Raw genomic sequence first — 17,754 nt, forward strand, 5'->3', positions numbered from 1 at the left:
TGCAAACTAGTAAACTTAACCACCCAGCAGTTAAACATCATGTACCTGAACCGCAGATGTGTTGACATCGAACTTTCTGAAGATAGCAAACGCCTCCTCAAAGAGTTCGCTGCTGATGGCAATGTTGGCGATGTCAGGGGCATCGTAGTTGTCCAGACGGTTGATGTATTCCATGACGCGAGTGCGATCAGCTTTAATGGCTGTCAGAATGAGCAGATTCTGCAGGTTTCTAAAAACAGGAAAAGGTTTTGATTGAGTTCAGTTTTGGAATAGAATTATACAGTTTCAAAGCACAGGAAATGTTGCTAACTGGACAACAGCGGTACCCATTCACTTCTACTGTATGGACACAAAACCAATGCAAGTCAATGGGTGCCGCCGTTGTTTGGTTCCCAGCATTCTTCTAAATATATTATTTTGTCTTCTGCAGAAGAAAGAAAAGCACACAAGTTTGAAATGACAAGATGGTGAGTAAATGATGATTTTTGGGGAAACATTTGATATGTCACTTTAAAAGTTGAGATTGTCTACAACGACACTTACTTCCACCAGTGAGAAGCTCAGCTCATGGTATTTTGGAATATGTTTGTGCTTATCTACCTGTGCTCGCTGAAGACCGAGTTATCCAGGACGATCTTCTCCAGCAGCTCAATGAGTTCATTGGGCAGGTCAGCGGTCATGAAGGCCTTCACTGTGACTGACACCTCCTCAGGGTCCTGTGTCTCTGACAGGGCTGTCTGTACCACCTGCACGATAGAAATAAATCAACATTAAGCAACATATATAATTGATTTTATTATTATTATTACTAGTAGTTTGTAATGTATAGAAGTACTACTAGATAGAGATAAAATATTGAATATGTCATTCTCTATAGCAGGGGTCTCCAACCTTTTTATAAGAGAGGGCTACCTGAAGAGAAAAAATCATCCAGAAGGCTACATGTTGGATATAATAAGAAAATACTTCCAAACTTTAAACTGTGCGATGCATTATTTCTTTGTTTTACTTAACTTTTAGGTTTAATCCTTTTGTTTTTGTTACAGTCAGTTTCACCTTAGTTAAGGACCTACCACCATAACCATTCAAAAATGAATGATTATGTTTTGTAATGAAAAAATAATAAACAGTATTCATGCAGAAATTGAATAAAATAAATGTAAAATAACACTTCATAAAGTGAATGTAGGATTAATCTACATTTAATGTAAAGAGTCTAAGAGCTAATACAGGGATCCAGCATACCACATTTGTTAAAGCAGGGCCATTTTTAAACATCCTTTGGAATTGTAATCACGTTATGACACCACTACCTATAATAATCAGAAATCGTCTGCCAAAATCCCACTCGAGCGCAGCGCATTCTGTACGAATCTGGACCCGTCTCGCCAGAGCACCCATTCCCATTGTTAAACAAATATAACATATGATATTTGTTAAGAATTTAAATAGCGACTTAACCCTGGATTGCAAGATACATTAATTTGTGTTCAATTCTACCACATAAACCAACTGTTATATGGACAAATAAATGATTATATAGTCAGTAGGCATAAATTGTTTTTAATAGAAACAAATATATGAAATTATTTTTGGTTATGGTTTTCAGTCGGGCTGGTAACGTTATCCACACAAGGAGTTAACTTTTTTAAACTTGAAATGGCGCATTACATTTACCGTTAGTCCAGATATGCAATAAATTGAGGAAAGATACATTCATTTTTTTAAACGCAGCAGGGATTTTTTTCAGTAAATGTGTTGCTATGGTATTTGATTATGCATATCTTCTTGTTGGATTAAAATGAATAAGACTCAATTCAGCGCATACGTTTTTATGCGCTTTTTATCATTTGCGTTTTATGTAATATGCCTGCGCACAGAACGCACATCAAATTCACAGGGATCAAATTAAGTTCTCTTTTATATATTTTTGCACTTGAATATATTTACATTGGCAAAGCTTAAAAACACGCAAATTATAAAACTTTCATGAAGATGCAGCACTGGTCCGATCGGTATAGTCCCGAGGGTCATTCATGTGCAACTTTGATTGGTGGAGCCCTGTGCTTGGCACCACGTTGAAGACCACTGCTCTAAAGTCTACCTGGTCAATAAGAGGCCTCCGGAAGGGGTTGGACTCCAGAAGCACGCTGGCCCAGAGATCCGGATCTTTACGGCGCACCAGGTAACGTGACAAACTCTTAAACAGCGAGTTCTCATTGCACACCTGTAGGAAAAAAACATCATTCGGAGAATGATCAACTATGCACTAAATTTCTAATCAGCTTTGCAGTAAAGACAAATATTTTTACATCAAATTGCTCTGTGGCACCAGGCATGAAGTGAACGGGCCTAAAGCTCATTTATAGTAAATTTTTACTAACATTGATGAGCTCCTGGTCGCACTGTCCTCTCTCATACGCCACGCAGGCCAGATGAGGGTCTCTTTTCTCGCAGTACTTCCCCACCACGCAGCTATCGTAGTATGGGTTCTCTCGGAGGAAGCGCTCAGGGTTGTTGTTACTGTCGATGTAAATCTTGGCCAGGGCATTGTGGGTAGCAGGCTCTTCACAGCCCTCATGGATACGAGACTCCAGCCATGGCAACAGCAGCTTCAGTCTGATGATCATTAAAAAGTTAATAAGTTTGGAATGTGTGAGGAAATGTTACAAAAGACAAAAACTTGATTTCTCATGATATTTTAAATTATGTAAACCCATTATATTTTATAATAAAATAATTAATATTCAAAATACCTTCAAATATATACATTTCATATTCTTATATAACACTTTTTAACATATCAAATGTTAATATTTTAAAATGAGATATGTAGTTTATTTATTTTAACTTCATGCAATCAAATTGACCAGGAACCTCTCATAACGAAGACGAATATTTCAGAACGCAAGATCCATTTCTCACATCCATAATAACTTTAATTTTGATGTTATCTTTAACATGCAAATTGACTTTTGGTTCATACCTGTTTCTCTTCTCCACCTCGGCCACTAGCTCATCGGTGGAAAACTGACCACGTACAACAAGGATCAGATTCTTGATGACGTCCTCTGAGGAGTCAACATCCAGAAGTCCACCAATCACCACAGGAAGACGGCTCGGATTCACCTACACATCACCATTTATAATGTCTCCATTGTAATAAAAGTGTAAGTGCAATGCAGAAGCTACTATAGCAGTAACAAAAGGTTTCTCACCTTCTGCACGTAGATTTCAATGTACTTCTGCAGGTTGTTTCGGTACAGGTAAAGCACGAGGTCATGGACGAAGTCGAAGCGATCGCACACGATGATGAGAGGCAGCTGATCGGTGAGTTTGGCTTCCTGTCAATCAAACGACGAGGAAATGAAGATAACAGATGTCAGGCACTCTGAAGTCTATTGACTAAAGTCAAATCTGCATTTTCTTTAAATATAATGACTATCCACTCATGTTATAATCAAAGGAGTTCATGAAAGTAGATATGTATACATAAAAATACTAATTTAGATATGTGAAAATATTAGAGGAATAAAAATTAGGCTGTTTCGAATGACAAGTGGAGAACTGAACCCAGAGTATAAATCCTCTCATTCATTGAGGTGGTATCAGTGCTCCCTCTGTTGGCCAAAACATGTAACTGTTCTCCTGCTTCAGTGCTGTAGCTATGTAGCTATCAAAGGTAAAGGTGGAAACAATTACAGGGACCCACAGGTTTGTACTGATTAGTGACGCTGAGAAATACACAGGATTCCCAGAATTTCTAGCAACAGCCATGTTTACAACAGACACAGGATTAATAAACTGGGATTGCACAATTCACTCCACAGCAACATCACAAATCCATCTCCACAACTTTGAGAAGCTTGGCTACAAACATGTTTACCGAGGCTGAACGTTTGTAAAGCTTCAAAGGACGCTACATTAAGCATCTCAAAATAAGGATGCAACGTTAAGCAACTCAAAATCATTCCAACAAAGAAGAACTTTGATCTCGGGATCCTCCCTTCTAAAGCTGTCCGAGTCCAAATCAAATGACTTTAAAAGGTCCGACTCTGATGGAATAGATTAAAAAAAAAATCGGCTTCTATTTCAGCCGAGAAGGAAACAGGGTCACCACAAACCGTACACAGCCAAATGCATATAAACACTCTTCCATGAAACCACAAGCTCAATATCAGGCCCATCAGTCCGGGCCCAAGTTTAGGGGTTGTTCCCAGCAGTCAATGCTGGGAACAACACACCAATCCCAGTATTAATCCACCAACTGACCAATGGGTGAAAAGTAGCCATAAAGAAACATCAATAAAGGGAAAATAGAAAACAAAAGGGAATTTTGGACTAGGGGTGGATTTACCTGATACAAGTCCTGCCCATTCCAAAGATTACAAGGAAAAGCACAGCAGATAACAAAAGCCACCATCAGAACAGAAGATCAGATCATCTCCCTGCAAACTACAGGCAGGTGGATGCCCGATCTAGTTACAGTATATGAGGGTCATGGTAGTTGAAATTTGGACAAAAATAAAATAATATTCATAAGGAAAAATATATATAGCACACCTACTGAGTGCATACAAATTGTTCTAGTGTGTTTGGTCAACATTGTGAATTTGACGTGGATACATGTTTCTTTTCTGAAGTAAACAAAGTTAAAAAAAAGTCAGGCTCGCTTGCGTGGCAACGAATTCAGTTCGGTATGAGAGAACAAAACAGGAAATGTTATGAGGCAATGCTTAAAGATGGAAAGAAAACCGTAGAATATAATGTGCTTCTGCGGTGGACCATTTCTTAATTCGTGCTGATAGGCTCTTGGCAGTACCTTCAGGAAGTTTTTGACACGCTCTGGGTCGTAGCAGTTGCTTTCCCGACAGATCCGCTCCACCTCTTTGATTTGGCCCGTCTTGCATGCGGCCTGGATGTATTTGAAATGGACTTCTGGGTCCTGGCTGAAGTTCACGATCGAACCCAGGAAATAGAAGAGGCCTGCGTCCAGAACACAACCAAAAATGACGTGCGACTGTTAGTGGACAGATGTTTGGATGTGCTTTATTCACATTGTTTATATAAAGCGTATGTCAATTTCGTGGAAAATTATTATCCAACCACTTTTTTCCTCAAAACTAAGCAGACATATTTCGTCATCCACAGACGTCTGTCATACTGACGGGTGAAGGTAACCATTTGAAATTACAGTTCAGACCGCAGAATTAGCATTAGCATTATGTTTCCATTAACTTCCAGGCACTTGTCAAAAGCACTCAAACTCTGTGTGTCATGTGAAAAGCCTGAAGTATTGTGGGTGGCCAGAGGGCTATGCTGCTGTCTGCTTCGACTGCCAAACCTCCTGTCCTACTTAGACTAGAACCACACACACGCACACAGAGTACAGTCAATAGACAAGCAAAACACAAGATGCATCAAACTTGTTGGCAGGCGACCAAGAGTGAACAAGAGTGTTTATATAGACGTTTGAGATCATTTATTGTGATTTTGCGGCTGTACCTGCCAACAAAAAGGGTCTGTTTTGGAAGACACATCAGACATCTGCAATGTACACTTTAAGTGGTAATCATTTTTTGCCTTTGGTCCTGACCAAATGAACCGAACTATAGGTGTGAATGCGCCCTAAGAGCACTTTTATTGCTACAACAAAGCGGTTGACATTTTTGGTAAAGCTCATTTATAACATACAAGCAATGAAATGACAGTAAAGGGACAGTTCACCCAAAACTGAAAATTCTGTCATCATTCACTCACCCTCGAGTTATAAAAATCTGTCTGTATCTTTGTTTTGATGAACACAGAAAGATATTTGAAAGTATAAGTATTCAAATATTTCGCTGTGTTCATCAGAACTTGTGGATGAGTAAATGAAGACAGAATGTTCATTTTCGGGTGAACTGTTTCTGTAAGGGATTTACTTCTTACCTTCAAAACTCTTGAAAGACTCGAAAAGCTCCGTAAGGGACTGGGTAGACAGCTGCTCGTGATACTTGGAGGCCACCTGGACGCAGATCTGAAGGTTCTGCCTGATGTTAGCGGACAGCATGGCTCTCAGACACTCCAGAGAGTCTTCCACTGATAGAGAGCCAAAGTAGTTCACCAGCCACTACGGACATTTGGGAAATAAAACAGACAGGTCACATCCTTTCTATGATAAGAGACTTCAGTACAGTTGAACGAAGGGTTCGGTACCTCCGGGTTGAGCAGGTGCGTGTGTACGACAGCTCGTTTGATGTCGTACAGGTCGGTGTAGTGTTCCAAAGCCCTCTGCAGAAGCCCCGCCTTCTCGCACAGCTGGGCGATGTGGGCACGGTCATAGTTGGTGAACATCTGGTTTCCAAGAATGGCATCAGCAACCTGCAGGAGGGAAATTATACGTCGACAGTTTTGTTTAGATTTGACTTATGTATCTCAATTTAGTTCAATGACTATCGAAACTTTGATACTGCGACAACTCTAACTGATTTTGTATTGTTGTGTACCTGTGGTGCATGCATTAGGTTCATCTCCAGCAGACGGGTCTGCAGCGGCCCTTCTGATGGCCTGTTGTTTTTCAGAGCATCTAACAGGAATGATGTGCACTGCTGGACCAGGTTATATTCCATAAACACATCAACGATCTGGAAGGAAAAACACACAGCAGCGGTCAACTGTTTGTCGGCTGCTGCGATAAACAGAAACATTTCCTCACCGACGTCATTATATTTGCAGTGAGTAATAACACATCGCCCTCTGGATTTGATTTCAAATTGTTTTTAGTGTTTTCCTCTCCACCACCTCGTTCTGACCTGTGTAATGTCAGCGAGCGGCTCCTCGTCTTGAACAAGCATCTGAGCGAACTGTAGACCCTGATCTGGACTGATCCTCATCACGTTCCTCAGCAGGAAGATCCAATCTGGAGTGTAGCCCACCTACAACCCCCAAAACCATTTGTTATTATAACATCAGTCTGGTTTAATATGCGTTTATGTATTTAAATGAATTCAATCAATTCCATTTGACTATATGTATTTCAAGATTCTACAAAACTTTTGATATATAGGCTTTGTACTAAAGTTCTTCATAAACAATTATAAATTGTGCCCAAATTAAAATGGAATGGCAAAAATGCAGTATATGTTTGGCACTTCATGTATAAAATACGGAATTGGTCACTGCTCAATTGAAGAAATATGCAGAAAAGAAATGGCAAATACATGTGTGATATGAAATAACATCCCATATTACTTTACATAACTCTTATATTAAACCATTCTTGTTGGTTGTCGCATGTCTCCAAAATATTATATTTTCAGGTGAACTATCCTTTAAAACACATTTCTGTTATTTCACAGTAAGATGACTATAAATAATATTAAATACCCTTACACAAAGCAGACATCCTGCTTCTTTACATCAATTCATTTTTACCTAAAGTGACTTGCACCATACTTACATCAGAGCATTTAACATTTTGTACAAACCAAGTTTTGAAGTCCTAAATTGGATTTATAAAGACACTAAATGACAGTCAAAATACTCAAGACAGACAATGAATTAGTTTAGTCATGTTATTGGTTACTGTACCTTTTTAGCGTACAGTACGATCTTGGGAAACTGGCCAGTTTCTGCGAAGCACTGAATTACTTTGTTCGGTACGTTGGCCCTCAGATAGACACTGAGAGCAAGAGTGGGGTCCACAGCTTTCACCAGGTCTCCCAGTTCCTCGGAGCATTCAAGCTGAAGAAAACAAGACAACATTAGATTTTACCATCAGTATTAACTCTGGAGTGAAGTACAAGCTTTAGATTATTTTATAAAAACACTAAACTGTATTCAATTGTATTTTAGGACTAGGCCAAGAATGAGGGCCCTTAAAGGGATAGTTCACCCAGACAAAAATTCTGTCATCATTTCAAACCTGTATGACTTTCCTTCTCCAGAACACAAAACATAATATTTTATAGAATGTTGGTACCTGAACAACAGCGGTACCCATTCACTTCCATCGTTTTGTGTCTATACAATAGAAGTGAATTGGTTCCACCACTGTTCGGTTACCAATGTTCTTTAAAATATCTTCTTTTGTGTTCTGGAGAAGGAAATATTTATAAAGGTTTTTAACGGAATGTCATTTTTGGGTGAACTATCACTTTAGCCTTCAAAACATACAGAGGCCATCTATGTGTACAGAACTTCAAATCATGACACTACATTAAATAAACTGAACCAAAATAACATTACTAGTTGTAAGACCATGAAAAAACCATGTAGATTGAAAGATGGAGCTTAAGAATTATTTCCCCATTTTACAAGGAACGCCACCTAAACACCCCTCGGCCTACATTACAAGCCCATTACATCATTAAAACGAACATCTTAGATAACATTCAAACGCAGGCTCAGTCTGTTCGCACAAACCCTTTCTTTGTCACAAATATAGATGCATTCTTCGCTTCTAAAGAACATGTAAGCACACCATGTTCCCTGCACTTCACACATAGCCTTAGAGGAAGGGGCTCTGGTGGGTGTGCCATTTCCCCAGTGACCCCCCTCCACATACCTTGTCCTCCTTCAGCCATTTCTCCAGCAGTTGTTTGCGGCCCTGCTGGAGGACGGGTCTGCACAGCTCCAGAGACTCATACTTGTTGAGCTGGCCCTGGTCCAGCAGGATCCCGAAATACTGCAGCAGCGGGGACGTCTGACCGGGCTGGGCGGGAACGCTCTGGAACCGGCGGATGGTGTCAGGGGTGCGCAGGATACCCTGAGACAAACAAGATGTGGGTCAACAAACTTACATGTATGTTTTTCACAAGAATTTCAGATGTGTGGAAAAACTATGCAATATGTGCCTTTAATTTCCTACACAATATTTTTGTTTCTATTAATGTTTCCAATGGGTATCAAACTCATTACTTTGGAACTGCTAATGCCACATACATACAGAATTATATAAAAGGTCTTTACAATCAAATATCTTAAAAAGTAAATTATATTTTAAAATAATCAGCTTACCTTTGGAGCGTTAGCGGCAACTTTAGCCGCCTCAGAGTAGTTTCCTCCAGCAAAGAGATTGTTAAATTTGCGGGCAAACAGCTCCTCGGCCCCTGCCAGATTATTTCGGACCGCCATCCGTAAAGCCAGATCTGGATTCTGCAGCACATTGGTGATGTACGGAATGATGTTCTCTTCCTCGACACACACTGACAACACCTAAGAACACACAAACACAGATAAAGTCTGGGATGTAAGAAAGTAATCAATCATTGTACAGGAGTGATATACAAGTGAAATGTAGGAACTGACTGAACTATCATTATGTTTATGTTCAATATCAAAAACCAGATCAGGCTGAGAACAGAATGAAAACATCCAGGAAGGAAAAACAAACAGGAAGTTGACAAGACCAATGCCTTATCCTTCTATCTTTGCTATTTAAAAGCAAACATTTCCCTGTGTGCCCTCAATGTATTTAACAACCCTGAATAGACGCCTTTAAAACACTGAAACTTTTTCAAAATGGGAGAATTTGAGATATCTCCTCTCAATGAACCCTAATGAGAAAACACAACACCTCATATCAGATGACCTCATCAAGTTGGAGGTAAGGTAGTGTGCATGCTCGTCCCTTGTATGTAATATGATCGGATTCAAAAGTACAAGGAGTGTGTGCAATTTCAATTAAGATGTCAATGTCTCGACCAATGTCTTGTGCATTTATTTGCAAATAAATAGCTTCTCTAACTACTTCTGAATCTAAAGCAACCAAAATAACAAAGCACAATGTTCTGCAGTATTTTTAGAGCTACATTAAATATGTAAGACTGGGATACCTGGAAAGCCTTTTTGGCTTCTAAGGTGATATACTGACATCAACAAGCTAAAAAAAACTGATTTTCAATGGTTGCAACACATACTTTAACTGCTGTCAACATGAATTGGCCTGCACAAGTGGGGGAGAATATTTCAAATTACAAAATCAAAACCGGATTTTCCAGGAACAGGTCTAACCTAATGTAATTTAAAGATCACAAGAAAATAAATTCGTAAAATAATTTAATACAACATCAAAATAAGATGACTAATGAACATGCTAAATATGGAATGGTTGCCCGGTATTGCTATGCTATCACTATGGCATTCTGGGTAGGCATGGGCTGAATACCGGTTTCAAGGTATACCTGATTAAGGTCATTATACCGCCAAAAGTTTAAGACTCTTTCATGAAATATATTAACTTTTTCTTCCTCCGAAAAGAATTTCAGATTATATAACCAGGGCCACACATATTTACCAATATTACACTTATCTAATCAAACCCATATTAACAAAAAACTGTATATATTTGACAATATTTGCTAAATATATTGCTGCACATAAATGGTCACGTTACGTTTACAATGTTTCAAGTATTAACAGGGACACAAAAACAGAATTTCCTCTGAAAACCAGGTGGACAAGTAAATGACTGTATCCCTGCTGCTGCAGAAGGATGCTGTCATCTCTTCGCTACTCTGCGTAAGACACTGTGAGCTTCTGAATCGGCATCAGCAGGTCAAAGTCACAGCCGTTATTCTGCATGAATGCGTCTCACTCTCCACTTAAACCAGCACGGCCCGCCCCCAACAATATGGGTCAGCTTGCACAGAGAGAGGGAGACACTAAAGAGAGGCGTAAAAATAGAGCAGTCCTTTGTATCGAGCAGCTCGCCACCACGGAAAGAGGAGTGAACAAGAGACTACATGTCTGTGTGTGATATAGAGAGCGAAGAAGAGAGACTGCAGTGGGGAATAGGGGGAGAAAGCTGCACTGACGTCAATAAAAGCTCAAGGCCTGAAGAGATGATGATAGGATGACTGTAATGAATCGCTTCTGCTGAGGACCAGAAAACATCTGCTGATACAAGCGGCAAACCCTCCATTATCAAACAAACAAGATAAACAGCCCAGTTCCCTAGAAAAGCGATATCACACTAACAGCCAATGTTCTGAAATGACTTTTTCATGAATTGATTCTATAATATTGGGTTTATTAATATGTGCCACCACTTTGCTAATTTACTATTAAACTAATTTTTATAATATTACATACAGTATTCATATCATCAATAAATAAAACAATTCTTTCATTTCAAAACAGTTTTTTCAAAGGATTCAAAAAGTAATAAAGCATAACCTGTAAAATAGAGGGAAGAAATATACAGAGATTGAAAAGGAAGGGATGCGTGTGATGTCACAGAACCTGATGATGCATTCTGCCTACACAGGCTGCCATTGGCTGTGCATTGTAGTCAGGTTCTGCCCTGGTTAACGTGAAAGGATTTAGAACGCCAGTCAATGCCTCCCACGGCAAGATCACATGACAACAGCAGTTTTTTCTCTCGGTCTCCCCCTTGCATTTTTCACAGCTATTCTCATTGAAGGCCTTCTCAAGGTCACTCCCATCACTGGTGAAGATGTGGCTATTACAAGCTGATTTTTCTTTACCCACCAATGCCGAGGACCGAAAGATGGGGAATGCCAGTGCGAGTAAATGCAAAATCTCTATTCAATAAATCATCATATGAGTTTTTGCATTCGCGTCTGTGACACAAATTGGCTTGACAAACAACAGCTGACATATACTACGAAGGCTAAATTTATTTCTAATAATACGTACAATATTTCATTTTAAGTTACACGTTTACGGTTCTGAGTAAAATGTCAACTGAAAGCCAAGCATGGCCATAATGGTTTACTCCCCATTGGTGGCTTGTTGACACAGGTAGCAGTTGTGTATTATTGAGGAAGGTAACATGCTCTCCACATTCTGCCTTAATGTGGTTTCGGATCAGCTTTCGGTCACCCGCTGAATAATTTATGACTTTCTCCGGCACCACTGGAAAATTATTTACCCGCTTGTGGGATCCATTAACAAGCTTATAATGGGGCATTGTGAAAAGATAGAGCTGGAAGACGGGAACGTTGCCTCACCTTACAGGCCGAACACCTGTCTGTTAATAACCAGTATGCAGAATGGGTGAGGAAATCATCTACGGTTGGTCCGATAGACGATGCCATCATCCATTGCCGATGGCTAATTGACATGATGACCATATGTCATCCAACGTGACTCTTGCTGCTTTGCTTTGCGCTGCGCATTGTAAACAAATAAGAACAGGGATAATGCTATGTTCACACCAAACGCGAAGGATCACATTCCTTGCTCTTTATTACTCGTGGGAATAGTTTGTAATTTTCGCACCCGGATGACGCGAAATACATTCAGTGTCTTCAAAAATACAAACGTGTTAAAAATGGGTGTCAATGAACTTTCGCTTGGGTAAAAATTCTAATTCAATGCAAAGACGCGAAAAGATGCGAAAAGATGCGAACGATTGCAACAAACGCAGGTGCCCCCATATATATCAACTAGATGCCGCATTAGCATCTCTTTCTATGGGCCGCTATACTTAGGTCGTTCGCCATTTTGAACGGTGCGGACCGGTCTGTATTACATGGCTTTCCCATGTAATTGCATTACTTTCTGGACCGTTCCAAGATGGTGGACGCATCCATGTACCTGGAGGGCAATGAATAAGGCATCTAGTTATTTATATCGATGGGTGCAGCAATTGCTCACTTTGTTCGCAATGTTTCACTGTAGACATTGACCGATGCCAATTTGGTAGACATTGCCCAACCCCAAAATCATCTACTATGACTTCATTTGTGACATGGCTGCAGTAGCTGTACTCTCTTTATAAGGAAAAGAAGGATGGAGAGAAAGAGTAAAAATAAAAAAATGCCTCAAGCTGTGCTGAAAGGCAGTTGAAAAGAGAGAAATGGAAAAGAGTAGAAGGAAAAGGACAGATTTCCATATCTTGGTACGACTGTTAAAGGGTATTAAATGTTCTGTCTGTGGGGCACTGAGCAGAGATCTGTAACATGTGTCCTCCTTAGATCTGCTTGGACTGAGATATCCAACCAAACACACACACACACACACACACAGCACTGGTGTTAAAGATCTCTGTGATCAAAGTGACCATCCACAGAAATGTAGACATCACCCTGAAATATCTGCATGTGTAAACCAAATTTGCTGTAAAAAAATGCCACGTACCTGTCCTTTCCTATTGACTCCAATGATTCCAGATGTAGCTTCATGGGATGCAGTCACAAAAATGGTCTCGCCACTTATTCTGTTCATGTAGATGCAGGTGCCGGTCTCCAGGTCATACAGATGAATGTAACCATATTTAGTAACGAGGAAGACGACATTATGTTTGGAGCTCATCTGTGGGAAAAGAAATGCGTTTTGGACATCAGGAATTAATAAATGAATACATGTTGTCCGTCACACAGGTGAAGTCAAATAACTTGCATACCTGCATGGCCACTGGGAAGTCATTCTGTGCTTCAGGAGGAAAGAACACATCCACGGCTTTCTTTGGGAATGGCTGGTTGCCGGTCGGTGGTGTGCCCACTTCAATAATATGGAGCTGCATAACAATAGTAGTAGTTTTTTATGTTCCTTTGGTAAAATTCATGTTGTGGAGTAACAAAGTTCTCCATATAATTACATGAACATTCTGTCATCATTAACTCACCCTCAGATTGATCCAAAACCTCCTTTGTTTTGCTGAACACACAGAAAGAAATTTCAGAAATCGCCCCCCATAAAAAATAAATACCATGAGAGTAAATGGGGGGAGATCTGACATTCTTCACAATATCTTCCTGTGTGTTCAGCAAAACAACAAAATGTATACAGGTTTGGAACAATCTGAGGATGAGTAAATAGTGACAGAATTTTAATTTTGGGGTATTGAAAGTATCACCCCCAAACAGTAATTATAAAAGAGCTCATGCTGTTTATTGTAATTACATGAGTACCTAGTAATACAGCAGTGATATAAACATTCGAAACTGGCACTCCTCAACACCACATCCTCAAAAACAAAACATAGCATTTCCTCTCGTACTCAGAGAACTGTTTTACACATTGATCATATGTATGTTAAATAAAATGTAAATACAATTAAAGGTATTAAATGCAAAAATTGTTTTCTTCTGTAGACATACCTTTCCTCCTGCCTGGCCTCGCACAGCAAAACAAAACAGAGTGGATTCCTCTGTGTTTCCCTCCATTTTGAACTGGGCAAATGCAGCAGCATGACCCTCGATAGGCTGTGACACCTTCCTGTCAACGGAGTACAGCTGCATAGCACCAACAACTCGGTTTTGCTGTAATGAGAAACAGAACACTCAATAGAAGGTTTGGGATTTTTTTTTATTTCACACCCACATAGCCCATTTGACAGATGAAGAGAGATAAAGTGACAGATAGATAGACAGCGAGAGACGTTTTGGACCAGAGTTCACCCAAAAATAAAAATTCTGTCATCATTTACTCACCCTCAAGTTGTTCCAAACCTGAATACATTGTTCTGCTAAACACAAATTTGGAAGTATGTCAGTTGCCGAGCAGATCTCGCTCCCCATTGACTCCCATAATAGCGAAAATAAATACTATGGGAGTCAATGGGGGGCGAGATCTGTAACCGATACTGACATTCTTCCAAATATCTTCCTTTGTGTTTAGCAGAAAATATAAATGTATACAGGTTTAGAACAATATGAGGGTCATTTTTGGGTGAACTATCAATGATGGTAATGTCTGGCAAAACACAAAAGTTTCCACGTGGAAATGAGGAAAAACGCTGAATGATTGTGACACCTGAGCTGAAATGCCAATGAGCAGCAGCCACTTCTGCTTGGCATCGGTGCGGTAGTTGATGATTTGACATCCTGCCAGGCTGGAATGTCTGTCGAACACTTTGACCGGCTGAGAGTCTCCCTCCATGCTCCAATGGTAGACGGCATTATCGGTCACCAGGGCGACCGTGTTAAGAGAGATCCATTTCCAGAAAGTGACATCATCGGTCATGGTATGTGCTTTCATCTTACTCTTCATCTCGATGTTAAAGATCTGAAGGGTTTTGGCAGCTGGAAGAGGTGATGACAAGACAATCAGGGAGGATTTATAAGAAACAGACAAATATATTTGATTGGTAAAGTATCCGGGTAGAAATATTGTCAAGTCATAGCAGTTACACAAAGCCAAGCGATTAAAGGTGTACAAAGTAAATTAAACATTTCAGGGAATCCACTTGATAAGGAATGGATGACATTTTTTTAAGCATTGCTCTGGAACTGTATAGAAAACGGCAGCGACGGTTTTCATCTTAACACATTGTGTCCCAGTGTAGAATGACACACTGGACTGAATAATGGATGTTATGGGAAAGGAAAACCTTGTCGACAACTCACCTGTTTAGTTTCCGCCTGATTATTTAACAATATTTTTTATTTAGCCAAAATACATTCCAGTAAAAATAACAGAAAGGTTGCAGGAAAAAATGCAAAGGCTTGTAAAGTCAACATGAAACAACATTTGTAACCCATTTAATTTATTAACTGGTATCACTTCTTTTTTTACTATTTGGAAAGATTCTTCAAAGCCTGCATTATATACTACTACTAGGCGGAATGAAAGTATACACCGTTGTGATGGAATAGATTTTTTGCACTTCTGCATGTTAGACACACTTGAGATTTTGGACGTAAGACTGACTTTGATAAAGAAAAATACACAACGATGAAGACTTAGATCAACAGGACAAATCCTCAGCTGGAGGAGGACCTCAATATTAAAAGAGGTGTGACATTTGTGGTGTGGACGTAGTTTGGCTTACATACGTAACTACATTAAATACTGCATATAGTTACTGTAATTTAATGAAACTTTGATTGAACAGCACATTCCTAGTTTAAGTTAACATTTTTTAGGTGGAACGGTTATTATATTTGAAGAATACGTTTATTTTCTATACAATAATAATGTGCACTGATGAATTGTACACAAGACCAGAGACTCGTGATGAAAATAAATGGGGTCCATTTTAATTTCATGTTGACTGTAAGCAGCTTGCTGTGCAGAACCATTTTTCCTGCGCATGCATTATGGATTTCAACCCAAGTGCGGATCAGAGGCTGCTGTTTAGCCGACTGCTGCAGAAATCTGAATTCAGCTTATGTGCGTTTGACGGAAATTGACCAGTTTTACATCTGATGCTCGAATCCCATGTGCAGAGCAATGAAGGGGGTAGAGTGAGCATTAAAGCATTAGAAAGACAGTGAGGAGGAGGGGTCAATCCACATTAAAAACTGTCCCAATGTGGAATGGAAGCGTCTAAACTACAGTTCTAAACACCCATACAAGAAGTATGGTACTTGCTAAGAACCATAAATATGTCTCACAGGAGTCTGTAATTATTTACTAGGCATCTCATTTCTTTCCCAAGAAATCTATGTCCATGCAGTGTATTTTCAACTAAGATCTAACATGAACACCTAGAATAGCCAATTTAATTTAATACAGTTTGAACTAGCCTTTGTAGGATGGTGAATCTCCAAGAGGAGGATTTAGTAAGCCTAGATTACCTTTACATATTGTTAAGGCAACATGGTGGTTACAAGATGTTATGAACACAAAGTAAGCTACTAAATCTGTGGCAACAAACATTTAATTGATTGGACTTTAAACTATGCTGGAGACTGTCTTGGCTCTTCAATGACAGCCATTCACTGTTCTGTTTTCTCTACTGAATAGGCAAAGCAAACCGCTAATGCCACAAATAAACTCTGTTCAAGCAGAAAATTACATTTATCATGCCAATGTCACCCATTAACTTCACTTAACATAGCAATGGCAATTAATAGCGCGATGGAGAAGGCATAACGTGAGGGAGAAGGCATTAAAATGGTCAAGCTACAGTGCTTACACTAATGTCTCTTCATATCAAAACATTGTGGTATTTATTTACATATGATCTACAGCCATTAACTGAAAACATTTTAGGAACACAGTTGCAACTTAAACACAAGCTGTGTAGCAATAAAACAATGGAGGAAATAAACCAAATGGACTATAAAATAGCCTCTATTTATATGGTCATATTAAGATGCTTTATGTTAAGATAACAGTCAGGGCGAGGGTAATTATTCAAAATGCAAGCAGCTTAAATTTGTAAAATTATAATTCAAATGAAATAAACAGATAGACAAATATATACCCAACAATATTTCAAACCCCAGAAACATAAATTAGATTAGGTCTACAGAAATCAACAATGATGTGAACATCAAAATCTATGAATTTTGTGAAAGTCAAATCCTGTTTAGCTTAAGTGGGTAATTAAGATGTATACTGTTGGCTAAATAGTCCTTATCTATGTAAACAATATCAAATAGTTGCCAGAAAATGCTTGATTCACACAGACTACAATTGTGTGAATCTGCATGGGGTCCATGCCGATACCTTGCGGCACACCTCTCTTATCAATTATGTTTTTCTGTTGTAATTGTACTTGTAAATTGCCGTTAAGCACAGGTAACTTAACAGAATTGCAAGGAATAGTTTTTTTAAGCTTTTTGCTGCCAAAATCATAACCCTATACAACATTAAGGAATAAGGCCGAACAATTATGACCATTTTAGAAACAGGATTATAACTTCCACAAATCATTGTACTAAAATGTAAACTCACCGTCTGCATACACATGAGAAAGCAGCAACAAAACAAAAGGAAACAAAACAAAAAGACAAAGCAATTATGGCTGCATGACAAAAAATACACAACATATCATGTTAATGTGGGCAAAAATTTTACCTACAATGAGGACAACGCTAAAACATTTAATGCAATATCTGGTTCAGTAAAATT

At 39.1% G+C, this 17,754-nt stretch overlaps 1 protein-coding gene across 1 annotated transcript in view; it reads right to left on the reverse strand.

The window, feature by feature from the left end:
- cltca (clathrin, heavy chain a (Hc)) overlaps window positions 1-17,754 on the reverse strand; it is a 30,202-nt gene that overhangs the window by 4,401 nt on the left and 8,047 nt on the right. Inside the window, exons 3-20 of the mRNA XM_079448640.1 lie at window positions 14,707-14,975; window positions 14,052-14,213; window positions 13,355-13,468; window positions 13,090-13,263; window positions 9,001-9,198; window positions 8,549-8,749; window positions 7,573-7,725; window positions 6,795-6,917; window positions 6,489-6,626; window positions 6,199-6,363; window positions 5,932-6,112; window positions 4,823-4,986; window positions 3,219-3,344; window positions 2,987-3,129; window positions 2,385-2,619; window positions 2,105-2,227; window positions 601-746; window positions 46-229 (exon numbers count right to left, since the gene is read on the reverse strand). Coding sequence (XP_079304766.1) covers window positions 46-229; window positions 601-746; window positions 2,105-2,227; window positions 2,385-2,619; window positions 2,987-3,129; window positions 3,219-3,344; window positions 4,823-4,986; window positions 5,932-6,112; window positions 6,199-6,363; window positions 6,489-6,626; window positions 6,795-6,917; window positions 7,573-7,725; window positions 8,549-8,749; window positions 9,001-9,198; window positions 13,090-13,263; window positions 13,355-13,468; window positions 14,052-14,213; window positions 14,707-14,975 — 2,999 coding nt within the window. The remainder of the gene's footprint in view (window positions 1-45; window positions 230-600; window positions 747-2,104; window positions 2,228-2,384; window positions 2,620-2,986; window positions 3,130-3,218; window positions 3,345-4,822; window positions 4,987-5,931; window positions 6,113-6,198; window positions 6,364-6,488; window positions 6,627-6,794; window positions 6,918-7,572; window positions 7,726-8,548; window positions 8,750-9,000; window positions 9,199-13,089; window positions 13,264-13,354; window positions 13,469-14,051; window positions 14,214-14,706; window positions 14,976-17,754) is intronic.

The sequence above is a fragment of the Barbatula barbatula genome (genome assembly GCF_947034865.1).
Source record: "Barbatula barbatula genome assembly, chromosome: 24".
NCBI lineage: Eukaryota > Metazoa > Chordata > Actinopteri > Cypriniformes > Nemacheilidae > Barbatula > Barbatula barbatula.